Genomic DNA, 17,973 nt, shown 5'->3' with positions numbered 1-17,973 from the left:
TCCTCCTTCTCCTCCTCCTCCTCGTTGCCTCTCTTTCCTCCCTCTCCCTCCTCCTCCTCCTCCTCCTCTTCCTCCTCCTCCCTCTTCCTCCTCCTCCTCCTCTCCTCTTCCTCCTCCTCCTCCTCCTCCTCCTCCTCCTCTTTCCTCCTCTTCCTCCTTCTCCTCCTCCTCCTCTTCCTCCTCTTCCTCCTCCTTCTCCTCTCCTCCTCCTCCTCTTCCTCCTCCTCCTCTTCCTCCTCCTCTCCTCCTCTTCCTCCTCTCCTCCTCCTCCTCCTCCTCCTCTTCCTCCTCCTCCTCCTCCTGCTCCTCCTCAGAGTTATTGATGTTTTTCGGTGTGTTTTCAGGTGGATGTGAAGGAGAAGCAGAAGAAGCTGGTGGATCAGCTCACAGGACTCATCAGCAGCGCTCCTGGACCTCCAACCAGGAAGCTGCTGGCTAAAAACCTGGCTACCCTGTACAGCATCGGGGACACCTTCACGGTGTTCCAGACTCTGGACAAATGCAACGAAATCATCAAAAGCAAAGACGACACACCTGCATACCTGCCGACCAAACTGTAAGATACCCCCTGCATTTATTTATTCAAAGTTATTTGAATGGAACAAAAATAGAAAAGAATGTCACCGAGAGTCCTTTGGTGATTCAGTCTCCGAGTTTGAACACTACAGTGATTTCTTAAAGGAGCCGTATGTAACATGGGGAACGCCAGGGGGTCAAAAGACGGCGTGCCGCCCCTTCAGTAGTTTAATATCTGACGTATGAAACAGGTTATTGGTGTTTTATTATCAACTATCAACCATCAGAATAAACCTTTCCACATGTTGTCCAGAGGAGATTAATCAGATTATTGAATTGAGGTTTCATTTTGTGATCTCTAGTTTGGTTTTGATGAACTGAGTCTCTTTTCTTGCAGCGCCGCGGTGGCTTGTGTTGGAGCGTTCTACGAGAAGATGGGCAGGATGTTGGGGAGCTCCTTTCCAGACACCATCAATAATCTTTTAAAGGCGTTAAAGAGTGCAGAGGTAGGACCCTCCACGTCCTCACAGAGGGGATGTTTCTGATGTCTTCATTCACAGACAGACAGATTTATAGTTGATCTAAATCTTTGTTTAGTCCCAGGGCCGAGGAGAGATCCTCCTCAGTCTGCAGAAGGTGCTGAACGGACTCGGTGGAGCCGCAGCTTCCTGTCACAGAGATATCTACAAGAACGCTCGCTCTCTGCTCACAGACAGGTCGATGGCTGTGCGCTGTGCAGTGGCAAAGGTAAGAGCAACTAAACTTTTATTTTTCTTCATTACTGTAAAATAAAGTGTTGATACCTATTAATTCATCTAAAAAGTTGGCTGCGTCCTGTTTACCATTATACCAGTATAATAATAATAATACATTTAATTTGTAACGCACTCTTCATTTTTGCAAAAATTCTCAAAGTGCTACAGAAAAAAAAAAATAGAAATAAAAAACAAATTTCATCAACAAAGCAACTAACGAATCTAAAAGCACAAGCAGAAGGTTTTGTTAAAAAGCTTTTTAGAGCCCTTTTAAAAGCGTCTGCAGACTGTGGCGCCCTCAGCTGCTCGGGGAGAGCGTTCTACAGACTGGGAGCAGAGGAGCAGAAGGCCCGGTCTCCCATGGGGGGGGGGGTTAGTCCTGGGGGGGATGGAGGAGGTTGGTGTTTCCAGAGCGGAGGCTTCCTGTGGAGGATTGTGGGGTGAGGGGGGCATTTCCATGGGTGCACTGGTAGGTGAGAAGTATAACATGTTGACACCCTCCATGGGTGCAGCCGCCACCCTCACCCCCCAGCACGCCACCTGACACGATTGTCAGGTCATTCATTGTGTATAATAAGCTGGAAACATAGCGATGCTGACGAGGCCATCATCGTGCTCCGTCATGAGGTCATCATGGAGCAAACAGACAGTAAATAAGGTTGTGGGTGCTGCTGGTCTGACTGAAAGACGCAGAGTCGGGCAGCGTGACTCGCGGGTTGTGTCAACGACATCGTTCATACAGAAATGTCGTAAATATGTTTGTTGTGTGAGTTAGGAGAAACTGAAAACGAGATTCACTTTTTGTTTTACTGCCCGATGTACGCTGACATCAGGGATGTTCTTTTAAAAGAATGTCTTCAATTTATGTTGATTTCTTTTGGCTAGACGATGAAAAACTTGAGTTGTGTTTTAAAAAAGGAATCTTTGTTATAGCAGATTTTGTTTGTAAAACCCGGGAAAAAGACTGAACTGTGACAGGAGCCGGCGACTTTGTAATGTTATGAGTTGTAAATGTGAACCACTGCAACTGAATTCTTTGGTGTCTTATGAGCCCTTGGTGGTTATTCCCGACCCGACATGTTATTAACAGGCCTCCATCTTTGTCCCTCGTCCCTGGTCAGTGTCTGTTGGAGCTGCAGAACGAGGCGGTCTTCATGTGGACCACCGAGCTCGAGAACGTGGCCACTCTGTGCTTCAAAGCTTTGGAAGGCTCTAACTACGGCGTCCGGGTGGCGGTGGCCAAACTGCTGGGGACGGTCATGGCCACGGCGTTGATGCCCAAACAAGCAGCCGGTGTGTTTCCCTTCATGTTCAAGGTGACCGACTTCGTCGTAGACTTTGTTTGTTTACGAGCTCGACGTGTTTTTTTCTCCTCCAGTGATGCGTCAGAACGTGAAGCGGGCGACTCTGGACGAGGTGCTGGAGCTCATGGCCACGGCTTCCTGCGAGGCGGATCCGGCTTCCTGAAGAGCGGCGGGGAGATGTTGAAGGGGGCGGCTCCGTCAGCAGGGAGGTGCGGGTGGGCGTGACACAGGTGAGGTCATAGAGGTCATCTCTCTCTTTATAACTGACGTGGTCATCGACATCGCCCTTCACCTCTCGTCTTCCTCCTCAGGCCTACGTCGTGTTTGTAACGACCCTCGGCGGTCAGTGGCTGGAGCGTAACTTTGCCACCTTCCTGTCCCACGTTCTGGACCTGGTGTCTCACCCGCGGGCGACGCAGACGCACGTCGAGGCCGTGTACTCGCGCCGCTGCGTCTCCTTCATGCTGCGCGCCACGCTCGGGGGCTTACTCGGAGAGAAAGCACAAATCGCAGCCGGCAAAGAAATCTGCCAAGCCATCAGCAAGCAGATGAGGGCTGTGGGTAAGGAGGATGGGGGGGAAATATCACGGTTCAGAGCACTGCAGAGTAAGTACTCATCCTTTATTTTCACTTCCTGCATGCTTTGTGTTGACGGAGGGGATCTTCTCACTTTTCTTTTTGCTGTGTGCAGAGATTTCCTTGTTACTGCTTTCCTTCCTGCTTTCTTCCTGTGCATGTTTCTGACCACCACGAGCAGCATCCTAAAGTCTGTAACACGATCCATCAGCAGCTCGGCGCTCCAGCTTCTCATGTTGGACTATTTCATATTTTTGCTGTTTGCCTGCAAATTCACGTTTTGTTATTTGCTTTAAAACCCCTGAGGAGCAGATAACTCCTCATGACTGTTTGTACTGGCTAACAGCAGAAGACAAACTGCATGTGCCCCTAAACCCGCACACACATAGTGCTAACACCCCCCCCCCCCCCCCCCAGCTACAGTAACACGTCTTCATATTTGCAAGTTTTTTGTTTTTGTGTATTTCAGTTCCTCCAAATTCCCACCTAATAATTTTTTGACAATCCCCCACATCTCGTTCAAAAAGGATGATTCTTACTCTGATCTGCTTGAAACTGAAACCATCAAACATTTCTATATTCTTACTGATGTTCCTGTTGTTGACTGTGTGCGTCTCTGGAGTCGTGGTTTTTTGGGGCTTTTCACTCTTCTTGCTGCTTCTTGCTTCACGAGCCGACGGGATCTGTGAGACTTTGTCAAATATCTTCACTGTGTGAAAATAGAAAACTGTTTCCTGGAGTCTCGATGGAAGTTTGACCTCTAAAGCCTGGCTCAGACTGCAGGATCATCGGTCCCCCCACTTCTCGACCATCTCGTGGTCGTTCTCGCCTCGTGGCTGCTCGGAGCTGATTAAGTCAGCAGATTGTTTTGTAGTGCGAGTCTGTAGAGTGCGACCTGCTCGGAGATCATCGGGGATGCATGAACCCGTATTTGTATTGAACAAGTTTAATGTTTATGTTTATGGGACTACAATCTCTACAATAACCATGAGGGAGGACAGTAAAAAGTGGACAGGAGTGGAGACCCACGCAGGTGATCACATGTCAAACACCTGACCTCCAGCTCTCTGAAGAACAGACAACTCATGTTGTCCTCGTCTCCCTGACTTTTCTTCAACCAAATGTTTAAAATAAAATGTTTGTGTCCTCTTTGCACAGAGCCTGAAAATAATCACACATTTAACCTCCGGCTCTTCGTTAATGTGAGGTCACGTGAGGTGGTGGTGCCTCCGCCCGGCACGATAACTCTGTAGTGTGAGCACGCAGAGATTACAGAGAAGAAGATCTGTTAAAATGCTCCAGATCCAAAACAATCCAACTTTATTTGTTTAGCACTTTAAAACAACCACAGTTGACCAAAGTGCTGTACAGAAGAATGAATAAAATACAGAACAGCTCACATGAGAGAAAAGAAAACTCCATGTGAAATACAGAATCAAGTTAAAAGACATAAAACATCAGTAACATGAATAGGCACAAAGAAAAGAAATAAATAAATAAGTCGACATCTTACTGTGTGTCAAAGGGAAAAGAGATGGGTGTTAAGATTTAAAAACAGACAGAGAAGAGGCCTGTTTAACGTGCTGAGGTAAATCGTTCCCTCTGAGCTTCCGCCTGGTTTGAGGCCCCCTCAGGAGCAGCTGATCAGCTGAGAGAGCGGGTGGGCGTGTCCGGGTGTAGAAGCTCAGAGAGGTAGGGCGGGGCAAGACCGTTGAGAGATTTAAAAGCAAATAAAAGTATGAGTAACCAGTGGAGTGAGATGATTTTAAAAACCTCCTGCAGCGTGAGCCGGGCTTCAGCGTTTATTCTAGAGTCTGTTTGTGTCACAGCTAAAGAAGGAGATTTAAATCTTCACTATTTTCTGCCTTTTAAAGCTCTGAGGATTTAAGCTCTTCATTCTAGACCGACACAGCAGCTTCAGAGTGATTTACTTCTCTTAATAAGTTTCTGTGTTTTTGTCTTTAGTCAGATTCTTCCTGTTAAATAAAGTCTAGTTTCCTGTTTCACTCTCCAGAAGCTCTGTTTGTGTTTGCAGGGTAAAGCGGTGAAAAGGTTTTGAAGCTTTAGAGACAAAACTTTTGGCCTGATTCACAAAAGATCTTCACCGAGCACCAACACTTTGTGAACATCCTCTGAGCTTTGTGAATCAGACCTGAAACAGAGAGAGAACGTGGTGAATGATCTTTGGAGATTTTAGCGGCTGTGATTTATTCTTTGTGAATCACGTCTGAGGACTCTTAATCAGCCATTGTTGCTCCTTTAATGATTTAGTTTTTAGGATATTTATCCCGATGTTTGGGACATTTGATCGTGTGGCTGACGTTTGTCGATTCTTTCCGTCTGTTTCAGAGGCCGTTGTGAACGACATCAGCGGGGAGAACAAGGCGGGAGCAGCTGACGTGTCTGCCAGTCAGCACGTGATGGTGTGTGCGCTGAAGGAGCTGGGCAGCCTGGTGCAGAGTCTGAGTGCTACAGCGTCACCGCTCATCACCGAGCCGTCTATAGGTGAGACACCGACCGAGCCGGGGGGGAATCTGTTACCAGACATCATCTGATAAAAAGAAATCTAAAAGTATGACATGTCTTCTTCTTCAGGACTCCTGGAGACCGTGACCTCCGTACTGCTGCACCCCAGCATGGCGGCCCGTTTGGCGGCTGCGTGGTGCCTGCGCTGCGTTGCCGTGGCGCTGCCCTATCAGCTGACCCCGCTGCTGGATCGCTGCGCGGAGAGGATCAACAACCTGAAGAGTTCACCCGAGGCTGTGAGCGGATACAGCTTCGCCATGGCCGCTCTGCTGGGAGGAGTGCACCAGTGTCAGCTGGGAATCCCTCATTCCAAGGGCAAGGTGAGTGTGACATCACGGCGTCCTGTAAGAGGTTTCCAGGTCATGTTAGTGAAGGAACAACCATCAGCTCTCAGGTCATAATTTAAGAGAGATAAAAAACATAATAACAAAAAACAGTCTAAAAACTATAATAATAAACACATGAGAACGCAGATACAAGATGCCAAAATGAGTTTCCTCCAAAGGGTGTCTGGACTCAGTCTCAGAGAGAGGGGGAGGAGCCGAGTTGATCAGGTATCTGATCAGGATCCTCCTGGTCTTCCGAGCAAGCCCAACTGGAGGAGACCCAGATCTCACTGCAGGAATTCTACTGTTTATCCCGTCTGGCCTGGGAACGCCTCGGGATCCCCCAGGAGCTGGAAAACATTGCTGGGGAGAGGGACGTCCCCTTTTCCAAGTTACCTGGCGTTCAAATCCTCTCGTAAAACATAATTCAGGTTTTAAACTTCTTCAACCGCCTGACCGATGGACTTACTCGTGTCCACATTTCATTTTTTCTTTATGCAGAGATGAACGTGCAGCGTGCTCGGGGGTGCTGGGAGGAAAATCTCTGCACATGGGTTCTGTTTCTATAAAGACAAAACTAGCATACTTGTTATATCCTCTCACCCTTTAGCTTTGTCAGGATTATCTGGAATGGCGTCCGTCACTTCTTTAGTCTGAAGGCTTTACAGCACGGAGGGTGTGGGTTACCGCCACGATCAGATGGAGGTAAAAAAAACAAGTCATCACCCGTCCAAGAGCTAGAGTTAGAGTCAGCTGTTTCTAACAAATAATTGACATCAAGTTTATGATTGGTTTCCTGAGAAAGTCTGCGATGACCACGAGAAGAAGTTATGATTGTTTCTCAAAAATAAAACTTTAGTCAACCACATGATGTCACACACTCTCCTCATCAGCAAGGACTGAAAGAGGTGCTATCTTTTTAAGTTCTTTATAGGTTTAGTTTTCTGTGTTATTTTGTCTTGTAGCTGGTGGTGAGTATAGCTGAAGACCTCCTGCGGACGGCAGCTCAGAACAGTCGACTGTCTCTGCAGCGCACGCAGGCCGGCTGGCTGCTGCTCGGCGCCCTCATGACTCTGGGTGAGTCTCTAAAGCTACGACTGCTCCTGAAATTCTCCTGACCTGTTCACACATGAACCTCACAGCAGGAGACTCTCCCTGCAAAGTGTGAAAGCAGCCATCAGACTCTTTCCTCACTTCCTCCCTCTCGTCTCCAGGCCCCTCCCTCGTGCGCTATCACCTCCCCAAGATGCTGCTGCTGTGGAGAAACGTGTTTCCTCGCTCACAGAAGGAGCTGGAGGCGGAGAAGGCCAGAGGAGACGCGTTCACCTGGCAGGTTACGCTGGAGGGTCGAGCTGGAGCTCTGTGTGGTAAACTCACTTTCCTTTTTCCTCCTGTCTGCAGACAACGTCCTCAATAAGACCCCGATCTCCCCAACTGTGACGCACACGTACACCCAGCCCACTTAGGGCTCAAGTATTATTCTCCTTCATACAACAAACTTTGCACATGTCTGTGATAACATCTTGAAGTAAAGTGATGCAGCTCTTTCTTTACACTTAACAAAATTAGATATTCAAAACACAACTTTCAATTTTCTTCTCTTACTTTATTCAGCAGCAGGAGTGATGCTCTTTACTTTAATCTCTACGTAGAATACATTTTGTATTTCTAAACAAACCTTTGTTGAATATCTTTAAATTCTCTGTAACCTGAGCTCGGAGAACTCTGAGGACTAACTTCCTGTTTCTTGGCTCTGCAGCCATGCGGAGCTTCGTGGCCCACTGTCCCGAGCTGCTGACAGAAGACGTGATCCGCAGACTGATGACGCCCATCGAATGTGCCATGACCATGATGTCTCAGTGAGTGAATGCATTCATCTGCAGGATCGTTGTTAAGTATGAGTAGTATCATTCACTGGTGTTTCAGACGGCTGCACTCTGGAGGACAGACGCAAATCATCGTCATGTAATCCTGGAACTCATCAGCAATCATTTAATTTTAGTTTTATAAGACACACTTTTAAAATCAATTTTTTCATCTAAAAAGCTGACTGCGTCCTGTTTACCATTATAAACCCTGACAAACGTGCCGTCAGCACCAAGGGTGCAGCCACCACAATCACCCACTGCACCCACCTGAAATGTTTCAAAATTCACCTCCGTTCATCGTTGCTCTCAAGCCGTGGGGATAATTAGTGACGCAGAGCAGGCTGACAGCGCCACTTTTTGAAATCTTCTCTCCGTCATGAGGTCATACTGGTGGTGTACTGATCAGTAAATTAACCTTGTGGCGCTCTCTATTGATTAAAAAAGTCCCTTAATTAAAGTCAACAAGTGACCAGCGGAGGGGGGTGGCGCATCTCGCGGGCTGTCGGTACTTCAGAACTTTCACTGCAGGCTGAGAGCTCGACTGCTGGAGGAGTCACAAACGCCAATACAGACAGTAGCTGCACAAACATCATCACAGGACGACAGTTTTGAGTGTTCCCCCCAAAACAGACAGCGTCTTATATTCCAGATGTTACGGTTTATAATGTCTATTTCCAGATATCTGCACACACAGCTGATAATCCTCTGCTCACAGACTCCATATCCGCTCTCAGGTCGAGTCTTCAGATTGTAAACGGAGGTAATGCACGGAACAGGAAGTCATTTCTAGAAGTCTTTTATCTCAAATCGCTGGTTCAGTCAGAAGCCCTGAAAAGTTTCCCGTCCCTCCCAGAGGATATCTCGTGGTCAAATGGTAGCCAACGTGTCCCCAGACTGCAGGGAGCATGATGCTTTGAGATGCGGAGAGATAATTTTCCTTTTTAAAACATTTTAGGATTTTCATTCGGGCTTCACAACGCATCGTCATGGCAACATGAGCTTTTGCATTAGCCTGTGTGTGATAGTGTGAAAGTGATTATCTTTGTTTGTCCTTTCTCACAGCGTCCCCGCCATCATTAAAGTCCACGGTGCTCACCTGAAAGCGAGCGCAGCGATGGTGAGGCTCAGGCTGTACGACATCCTCGCTCTTTTGCCTCCCAAGACCTACGAAGGTTAACGCCGTCTCTTCTGTTCGATTTCAGTTTTAAAAAAGAAGTTTCAAAAAAAATATAGACGGAGATGGTTTTAAAAAATCTTTTAAATCTTCCTCTTGCAGGCAGCTTCAACGCCCTCCTGAGGGAGCTGGTGGCAGAGTTCACATTGACCGACAACTCGGCCAACACGACCACGTCCCTGCTGCGCTCGCTCTGTCACTATGACGACAGCGTGCTGATGGGGTCGTGGCTGCAGGAGACGGACCACAAGTCCATCGAGGACCAGGTGAGAACTTCATCAGTTATCTGACCAATCAACTGAAGAGAGACAGACAACGTTGAGAGGAGAGAGAAAGGGGGACGACGTGCATCAAAGGGCCGAGGTCAGATTCAAACCCACGGCTGCTGCGACGAGGACCATAGCCTCTGTACATTGGGCATGCAACATAACCGCTAGGCCTTCAGAATTCTGGAGGGTGAAAACGTTATTCTCCTCAGAAAGACGCACGCTGGACTTGAATATTTACTGATCACACTACTGTCCTTCTTTAAGATATTTTTCCAGATGGTTATCTTGCACAGCTGCACAGTTTCTCTTCTTTAACAGATCCTAACCCTGACTCACTAAGAATGGATCGCAGCCGCTAATATCTCCGAAGATTGTTCACCCTGTTCTCCCTCTATCTGCTCCGTCTCAAACTCTGATTTCAAAGCATTTAGCTCTGATGATATTCAGAAAGAAAGAGCAAACTGCTCGGAGCCTCAGTCTCAACAACGGCTCCAAACCTGTGCTGAAGTTTTGATATTCACATATTAATGCAAACTGGACAGGGGATGCTTTTTCTCTTATTCTACTTTGTTTTTTATTCTCTCCATGGAACCAATAAAATAGAATATGTGACTAAATGATTTGATGTTCTTTCTGTGTGAATGTGAACAGCTGCAGCCAAACAGTGCGTCTGGCAGCGGCGCTCTGGAACACGACCCCTCCTCCATCTACCTGCGCGTCCCAGTCGGCGAGGCCATCCCCGGTCCTCTCCCTCTGGGCGTGTCGGTCATCGACGCCTCAGTGGCTCTGTTCGGTGTGGTTTTCCCCCACGTCTCCTTCAAACACAGGTGAGCGCTTTGGTCCTTCCTGTTGAAGTCATCTCGTGGTGATTTTGCTACAAGCTTTGTTTTCACTGTGTTTGTTTTCACTTTGTGTTTCAGGCTGCAGATGTTGGATCATTTCGCTGAGTGTATAAAACAGGCCAAAGGAGTTCGACAGCAGGCCGTCCAACTCAACATCTTCACGGCCGTGCTGAGCGCCCTCAAGGTGAGAAAATAAACTTTCTGTCTGAGTGAACACCTTGACTCTGTCTTATCTTAACCTGGAATGTCACATGTCTTTACCCACTGTCTTCATGGCTGCAGGGTTTGGCAGAGAACAAGAGCACTCTGGGTCCTGAGGAGGTGCGTAAGTCGGCTCTGGCTCTGGTGATGGGAGCGCTGGACAATCCAAACCCCATCCTTCGCTGTGCAGCCGGGGAGGCTCTGGGCAGGATGGCTCAGGTGGTGGGAGAGGCGACCTTCATCGCCAGGATGGCACAGACCAGCTTCGACAAGTAAGAAATATCAGCTCAAGACTTTGTTGTGTTTTCCTCAGTCTTATCGTTATCGTCTTTTTCAGATAAACCTGATCTGAGCACCAACATCCAGACTTCTCGCCACATAGCATCGTCATAGTGAAGCTTTAACCCTTTGACTTCCACACAATCCATTTAAAATTGTGTTCCTGCCTCTTCGTTAAGCAACATTTCAGGTTCTATTTTTCAGATTACCCAATCAGGAAGCAGATCTGCAGGTCAACCAGCTGGTTGTCTGTTACAATGTTACAATTCACTTAGCAGACGCTTTTATCCAAAGCGACGTACATCAGAGAGTAATCCAGTCATACACCACCACTGAAGCAGCGGGAGCAATGCGGGGTTAAGTGTCTTGCCCAAGAACACATTGACATGTTGCTCAGCTGGGGATCGAACCCTCGACCTTGCAGTTGAGAGGTGACGACTCTACCAACTGAGCCACAGCCGTCCCGTTTAGGGTTACTTTGGATATGAATGGATTTCTTTCATTTCTGCAACAAAATCTTTAGTTTTTTATAAACATCACAGAGAGAAGAACTTGTTAAAATAACCTATAATGTACAAGTATATATATATATATGTGTGTATAATTAATTTAACAGATTGAATGAGTAGCAATGGTTAGAAAAGGTGAACAAAATAAGAAATGAGTGACTTGAGCCAGGCCGCGTAGACTCAACCGAGCGGTCGACCATGTTTTCTGAGGAATCATAGATATATATTTTATTGTCAAATTTATTTCCTTCAACTAAAATATGATTGTTAGAGGGTCTATAAATGATTTTTTTTTTTTACCTGGACGTTTGCTCTTGTTCTGTGAGATTTCTGAGGAGCTGTGCAGCGCAGAGTCACTCCCGGTATTTTCCACAGTTTTAAGACAATGATAATGATGTACAGCAGCGCCACCCATTGGACATAATCAGGGTTACATACACTATTCACGTGGTTACAATGCAAGTCAAAGGGTTAAAGATGTTTTTAGGAAGATGGATGTGACCGTCCTCACAATCTGTACATTTCACTGCTCCATCATCGTGATCTGTAGCCTTCCTCCTCCTTCATTTTCAGACTGAAGTCGGCCCGTGATGTCGTATCGAGGACGGGCCACTCGCTCGCTCTCGGCTGTCTGCATCGATACGTCGGAGGAATCGGATCAGGCCAGCACCTGAAGACCAGCGTGAGCATCCTGTTGGCTCTGGCCCAGGATGGATCCTCTCATGAAGTCCAGGTAGAGTGACTGACAGCTGGGAATAGTTCAGCTGAAGTCCGATCTTCTGCTCCACTCATTTAAAATTCTCTCCATCCTTCTTCTTCTCCCCCAGACGTGGGCTCTGCACTCTCTGGCTCTGATCGTGGATTCTAGCGGGCCAATGTACAGAGGCTACGTGGAGCCGACGCTGTCTCTGGTCCTCACCCTGCTCCTCACTGTGCCCCCCTCCCACACCGAGGTGCATCAGTGTTTGGGCCGCTGCCTGGGAGCGCTCATCACCACCGTGGGACCAGAACTTCAGGGTACCTGTCAGAGAAACTCAGAGACCTCTTTATCTGAATCTGAGATTATCAGACTCTTTTTCAGGGCACAGCTGCACATTTGTCCAGCCTGCAAATCTGCAAAAAGTTTACTTGAAGTAAGGGTTAACGTGTCTCTACCTTGATTTAGAAGTCCCGCCCTTTCCTCTACCAAAGCCCACATTTAACATCCTGCTAAAAGGTCAAAGGTCACTCCGGTGGGAACAGCTTCTTGAGTTTTTTTTTTTCAGCAGACTCTGATTGATATGGAAAGTTCAATCACTACTGTGTTTGTGTTTGTAACTGCTCCTCTCCAGAAACGCAGGAGCCTCATTGGTCAACAGAGCTGTCAATCATGACATCAGACTCCTTTTTATATAATCAAATAACTAATTTAAACATGAACACTGGGGCGTTAATCAGCCTGATGAGAAACATCTATGATGACAGAAACATGAATCTTTATAGTGTCACCCATCTGTTAACATGGAGGAGGCGGAGCTTATCACCTTTATCTATCTTATTCATCATAAAGTGGTTTTCTTTTGGTCTGTCTTCCTTATTGATGCCGTTTGGTTTGCCAGGAAATGGAGCCACTATCTCCACGATCCGCTCGTCCTGCCTGGTCGGCTGTGCGATCATGCAGGATCACTCGGACTCCCTCGTGCAGGCGGCCGCCATCTCGTGTTTGCAGCAGCTGCACATGTTCGCTCCTCGCCACGTCAACCTCTCCAGCCTGGTGCCATGTCTCTGTGTAAGAAACTCTTAAACAACGAGTAAGAAGTGTTCTCCTTGTGTTTATTCCTAATCCCTTATGTGTAATGAAATCCCTGCAGGTGCACCTGTGCAGCTCTCACCTGCTGCTGCGTCGTGCCGCCGTGGCGTGCCTGAGACAGCTCGCTCAGAGAGAGGCTGCAGAGGTGTGCGAGTACGCCATGAGCCTGGCCAAGAGGGCGGGAGACAGCAAAGACACGACGATCAGTGAGTACAAAGCATCATGGCCCTGACGACGCCGCTCTGTGTGCTCAGCGTGCCTCAGTGTCTGACTCCTCCCCCTTTAGAGCTCAACATCACAGAGACCGGTCTGGAGGGAGTCCTGTTCGGCATGCTGGACCGGGAGACCGACAGGAAGCTGTGCTCTGATATCCACGACACGCTGGGCCACATGCTGTCTTCTCTCGCTGTGGAGAAGCTTTCTCATTGGCTGAAACTCTGCAAGGACGTCCTGGCAGCAACTACAGGTAAATCTACAAAACATGAGTTGGCTTAAGAGTTGACGTTGTACTGTGGTCATCTTTTGTAAACAGGAACAACAGATGGAAATTAGTTAGCTAGCTAAATCTGGTACAAAGCATCTCTTCTCTTCTGAGACTAATGGTTTTTTTGTACGCTGTCCCTGATTCAAATAAACGATTAAACTTAAACCCCATTCCTGCCTTCTCCCGCCCATCCCAGTTAACCCCATACCACCCACCGAGTCAGGAATCCTGCTCCCACTCCGAAGGTAGCCTGTTTCCACTGTAGCCTACCCAGGAGTCTCATTCACACTCATGCATACAGGACAAGGAGCAAGAAGAGAGAGGACAAAATAAATTAATAAAGTAAATGAAGAAAAAAATAAATTTAGAAAATAAAATATAGAAATAAACAAAACAGACACAAAACAAAACGAAGCAAAACTTCAAGATAGTTCCTTAAATAATTCCATTAGACATTCAATCTGCAGGGTAAGACAACATAGATGAGGTTTTTATTTTGGGGGGGGGGGAGAGAGAGAGAGTTCATCTCTCATTCATTATTTTCCTCATTGATAGCTAGGACACAAACATGCAGAGCGGGGGCGGGACTTGATGTTGAGTGTCATGACTGCGTCCTTCTTTTCTCCCAGACGTCGGGGGAGCCGTCGTGTTTGAGGTGGAGAGAGACGAGGAGGACTCTGAGAAAAAAGACGAGATGGACGATGACACCATGTTCACGGGACTGGGCGACGACGACAAGTCCAAACCCTCTGTGGCGCCGCGCTGGGTCACGCGTGTATTCGCCGCGGACTGCTTGTGTCGCATCATCCTGCTGTGTGAGAACGACAAAGCACACTTTGACCTGGCAGCTGCACGCTCCGCAAAGGCCAAGAACCCCAAAGGTACTCCTCCTCCTCCTCCTCGTGCACGCTCACACATCATCCAGCTTCACACAGTTTATTATTCACGACCTGCAGCAGAGTGTCAGCTGCTGGAAACTGCTCATTCATGTGCTGTTACATGATGAAGCTCGATGAGTCAGCAGACGTGGGAGTCTTTTCCTCTCTCACTGTTATTTATATAAACTTCTCCAAACGAAGAGGCACTCTGCAGGCTAGACAGTAATAATAGCACCCTGACGTGTTTCTGCAGCTCGGGAAACAGCTACGCTAAATTCTGTGATTAGTGTTAGTGGATGTTCTGTGTCCGGGCAACCGGCCCAATTTCCCATATGGATACATTTGAAACGTGAAAACAAAATCTGCCATGAAGGATTTCAACATTTCTCAGACAATGTATTGTAAAAAGTGAAGGTGCACAATTTAAACAAAGGAAGTGCATGTAAGTTGTGTAAAATAACTCAAATCAAGTTGAATCAAGTTGTTGTCCTGAGTGAAAAAAGTAACAAACAAACAAAAAAGGGTCCCTTCATGAAAGGACAATAAAAAGTGCTGCAATTGAATTATTTTCATATCATGGAAATTTAGCAGGGGCAGAGAGAGATTTCTCCTGAGATAACATGTGTCATTAAAAAAAGAACTAGAAGTATGGTACAAAGCAGCACAGTCCTCCATATGACTCTATGATGAGAATATGTGTGTTTGTATCAATGAATCTCAAAGTGAAGTAAAGAGAGGAGAAGAACATCCTGGAGAACAGGAAACATGCAGCAGCAGGTTGATTAGAGCACGGAGATGGTAGAGGTGGCGTGCAGACAGTCTATGGTCGTGCAGCGATCACAGGTGAATAAAGGTCACCACCCCCCCCCCACTGGCCCCTCCCACTGGCCCCTCCCACTGGCTCCAGGTGAATTCTCCTGATTATATCCTGCTGTGTTCTCACATCAGCTCACTCTGACTTTCTGCAGAATAAACACGAGGAGGCTGGAGGAGAAACTCGAGATTAACGTTCACTAAAAGTTTAAAAACGTTTCTTTTATATTTGTATTAAATTTCCAGCTCCTTCTCACTGAATCTAAGGTGATAAAAGCGGACAGAAACCTTGAAGAAGGCGCTGGTTTAACCTTCCTGCAGCCGTTAAAATCTTCTTTGTACTGTGTCTGTTGCTCACACACTTCCTGTTTCCCTCCAGGCGATCTGCTGGTTCTGCATTTGTCCGACCTCATCCGCATGGCTTTCATGGCGGCCACAGACCACAGTAACCAGCTGAGGATGGCCGGCCTGCAGGCGCTGGAGGACATCATCAAAAAGTTTGCGTCCGTACCGGAGCCTGAGTTCCCCGGTCACGTTATCCTGGAACAATACCAGGCCAATGTGAGTCAAACGCTGCAGATTTCAAAATGAACAGCAACAACAAAAACCACAGGAAGTGACATCGTTCATGTTTGTGTTTGTGTTCAGGTGGGAGCTGCACTCAGGCCGGCTTTTTCTCCTGATACACCGTCTGACATCACAGCCAAGGCCTGCCAGGTAAGACTTCCTGTTCTAGGTTAGCGCTGACCTTTTGCACTTTGCCGCTTTGACATTCCTCTCTCTCTCATCCCGCAGTCCCACTCTGTCCACTCCCCTCTCTACTTAACCCTCAGGCATCAGTTTCATTTACGACCCTCTGAAGTCACTAAGGACAAAAATGTCCACTTCCAAAAAACTGATATAAAAATAGAACAGATTAATATTTTTTTCTAAATAAAAAAACGTGTCTCCATATTTTCAGTGCATTTGTGAAAACGTCTTCACTCTGACTTTCTGTGACCTTGACTTCTTGCAGGTGTGCAGCACGTGGATTGGCAGCGGCGTAGTCAGTGACCTGAACGACCTGCGGCGAGTCCACAACCTGCTGGTGTCGTCGCTGGACAAGGTGCAGGCTGGGAAGGGCTCGTCCAGTCAGCTGTATAGCGAGAGCGCCACCACCATGGAGAAACTGGCCGTGCTGAAGGCGTGGGCGGAGGTGTATGTCGTGGCCATGAACGTCAAAAAAGAGGCGGAGTCTAAGCCCGCCAAACCCGTCCGAAGTGTAGATGACGACGAGGATGATGACGATCTGGGCGCCGACGTGCTCCCGCCCGACAGCCTCATCACGCTGGTGCAGCCGGAGCTCCCGTCGCTGAGCCGCCTGTGGCTCGCCATGCTGAGAGACTACGCCCTGCTCACTCTGCCCGCCGAGTTCTCCAGTCAGCTGCCGCCTGACGGTACGAGAAAGTTACACGATACGCTCTTACGTCCACATTTTATATCCTACATCGAAATAATGAAATCAGAGAAGTGAAAAGTAAAGAGGTGTGTGTGTGTGTGTGTGTGTGTGTGTGTGTGTGTGTGTGTGTGTGTGTGTGTGTGTGTGTGTGTGTGTGTGTGTGTGTGTGTGTGTGTGTGTGTGTGTGTGTGTGTGTGTGTGTGTGTGTGTGTGTGTGTGTGTGTGTGTGTGTGTGTGTGTGTGTGTGTGTGTGTGTGTGTGTGTGTGTGTGTGTGTGTGTTTTCAGGTGGAGCGTTTTACACTCCAGAGACGATCGACACGGCGAGGCTTCACTATCGCGGCTCGTGGGCTCCCGTCCTGCACGCCGTGGCGCTGTGGCTGAGCAGCACCGGGTTCGGAGCTGAAGAAGAAGAAATCCTCTCAGCAGCTTCGAAAAGTCCCGTCCTGACTCAGGGCGCCTCCTTAACCACGAAGACCTTTGAGGAGTCTGTGGAGGACAGGATGCATCTGATGCTGGGTGAGCAGAGTCATATATGCAGTTTCTCTGTTACAGTCGAGGATCCACCTCATGAGAAGCACCAACACGCCCTGAGTGCATTTCTGTGTTCTGTCTCTCAGGTATCAGCATCGAGTTTCTTTGCTTCCCCCGACCCGAGGAGCCCATTGAACATGTGATGTCCTGCCTGCAGGCCCTCTTCACTCTGCTCGAGTCTCCATGTGCCAAGTCTCACATCGCAGGGGACCAGGTGAGGACACGGGTCAGAGTGTAGGAAAGGGGGGTGCAGGGGAAGATCTGTAGAACCCAGATATAAGAAAGTGAGATGTGTAGAGAGTGAGATGATAAAGGTATCTTACTATCTGATCATTAAGGAAACATGCTATGTTGAAGTGCTGGCTTCTCTGACAACAATGCAGCAGCCAGTATGTCCTCCTTCTAACTTTAGATTCTGCTCCTGAATGCTCTGGATTTGTTTGGACCAGAGAAGGTAGACGCTTTTAAGACACCCCCCTACACGGCCGTTTTGGACGCCCCTCGGTTTGTCAGATATGAGAGCAGTTATCAGGTCAACAGGTGTTGCAGCGATGGAAGCGGTCAAGAGAAGTGGTTCAGATAGAAGTGATTGTACCCGACCTAAAAAGCCTCTGCATGTTTCTAATAAGCTCCACGAGCAGAAACGTGCTCAAACTAGGATCAATATTGGAGATGCTTTTGAAAAATGGAGAGAGGTTAGAACACAGAAAGGTTTACAGACCCATGCAGAGCTGGATAAACACTGAAGCTTCAGAGTCCACCACATGGTGACCTGAGTGAGCATCCACTCTAGAGAGGAGGGGGGGAGACAGCTCTCTATGATGTTTAGAATTTAGACTGCAGTACTCATTTTAAACACTAGGGGTCAGAGTTAATATATATTAATACACACAT

General features: G+C 47.7%; 1 protein-coding gene across 1 annotated transcript in view; it reads left to right on the top strand.

Moving 5' to 3' along the window:
- The window catches only part of heatr5b (HEAT repeat containing 5B), a 26,089-nt gene that overhangs the window by 1,393 nt on the left and 6,723 nt on the right, over window positions 1–17,973 (top strand). Inside the window, 29 exon segments of the mRNA XM_065959714.1 lie at window positions 345–556; window positions 914–1,022; window positions 1,114–1,263; window positions 2,393–2,564; window positions 2,650–2,703; window positions 2,706–2,767; window positions 2,770–2,805; window positions 2,887–3,136; window positions 5,501–5,656; window positions 5,747–5,997; window positions 6,969–7,080; window positions 7,218–7,370; window positions 7,763–7,862; window positions 8,934–9,043; window positions 9,148–9,311; window positions 9,966–10,141; window positions 10,235–10,340; window positions 10,439–10,629; window positions 11,719–11,878; window positions 11,973–12,162; window positions 12,744–12,913; window positions 12,996–13,140; window positions 13,221–13,400; window positions 14,048–14,299; window positions 15,489–15,670; window positions 15,758–15,826; window positions 16,125–16,545; window positions 16,834–17,064; window positions 17,166–17,293. Of these exon segments, the coding sequence (XP_065815786.1) occupies window positions 345–556; window positions 914–1,022; window positions 1,114–1,263; window positions 2,393–2,564; window positions 2,650–2,703; window positions 2,706–2,767; window positions 2,770–2,805; window positions 2,887–3,136; window positions 5,501–5,656; window positions 5,747–5,997; window positions 6,969–7,080; window positions 7,218–7,370; window positions 7,763–7,862; window positions 8,934–9,043; window positions 9,148–9,311; window positions 9,966–10,141; window positions 10,235–10,340; window positions 10,439–10,629; window positions 11,719–11,878; window positions 11,973–12,162; window positions 12,744–12,913; window positions 12,996–13,140; window positions 13,221–13,400; window positions 14,048–14,299; window positions 15,489–15,670; window positions 15,758–15,826; window positions 16,125–16,545; window positions 16,834–17,064; window positions 17,166–17,293 (4,692 nt within the window).

This window comes from Labrus bergylta, chromosome 10 (genome assembly GCF_963930695.1).
Source record: "Labrus bergylta chromosome 10, fLabBer1.1, whole genome shotgun sequence".
Taxonomy (NCBI): Eukaryota; Metazoa; Chordata; class Actinopteri; order Labriformes; family Labridae; genus Labrus; species Labrus bergylta.
The sequence above is the reverse complement of the archived record's forward strand: the minus strand, read 5'-3'. Positions and strand labels throughout refer to the sequence as shown.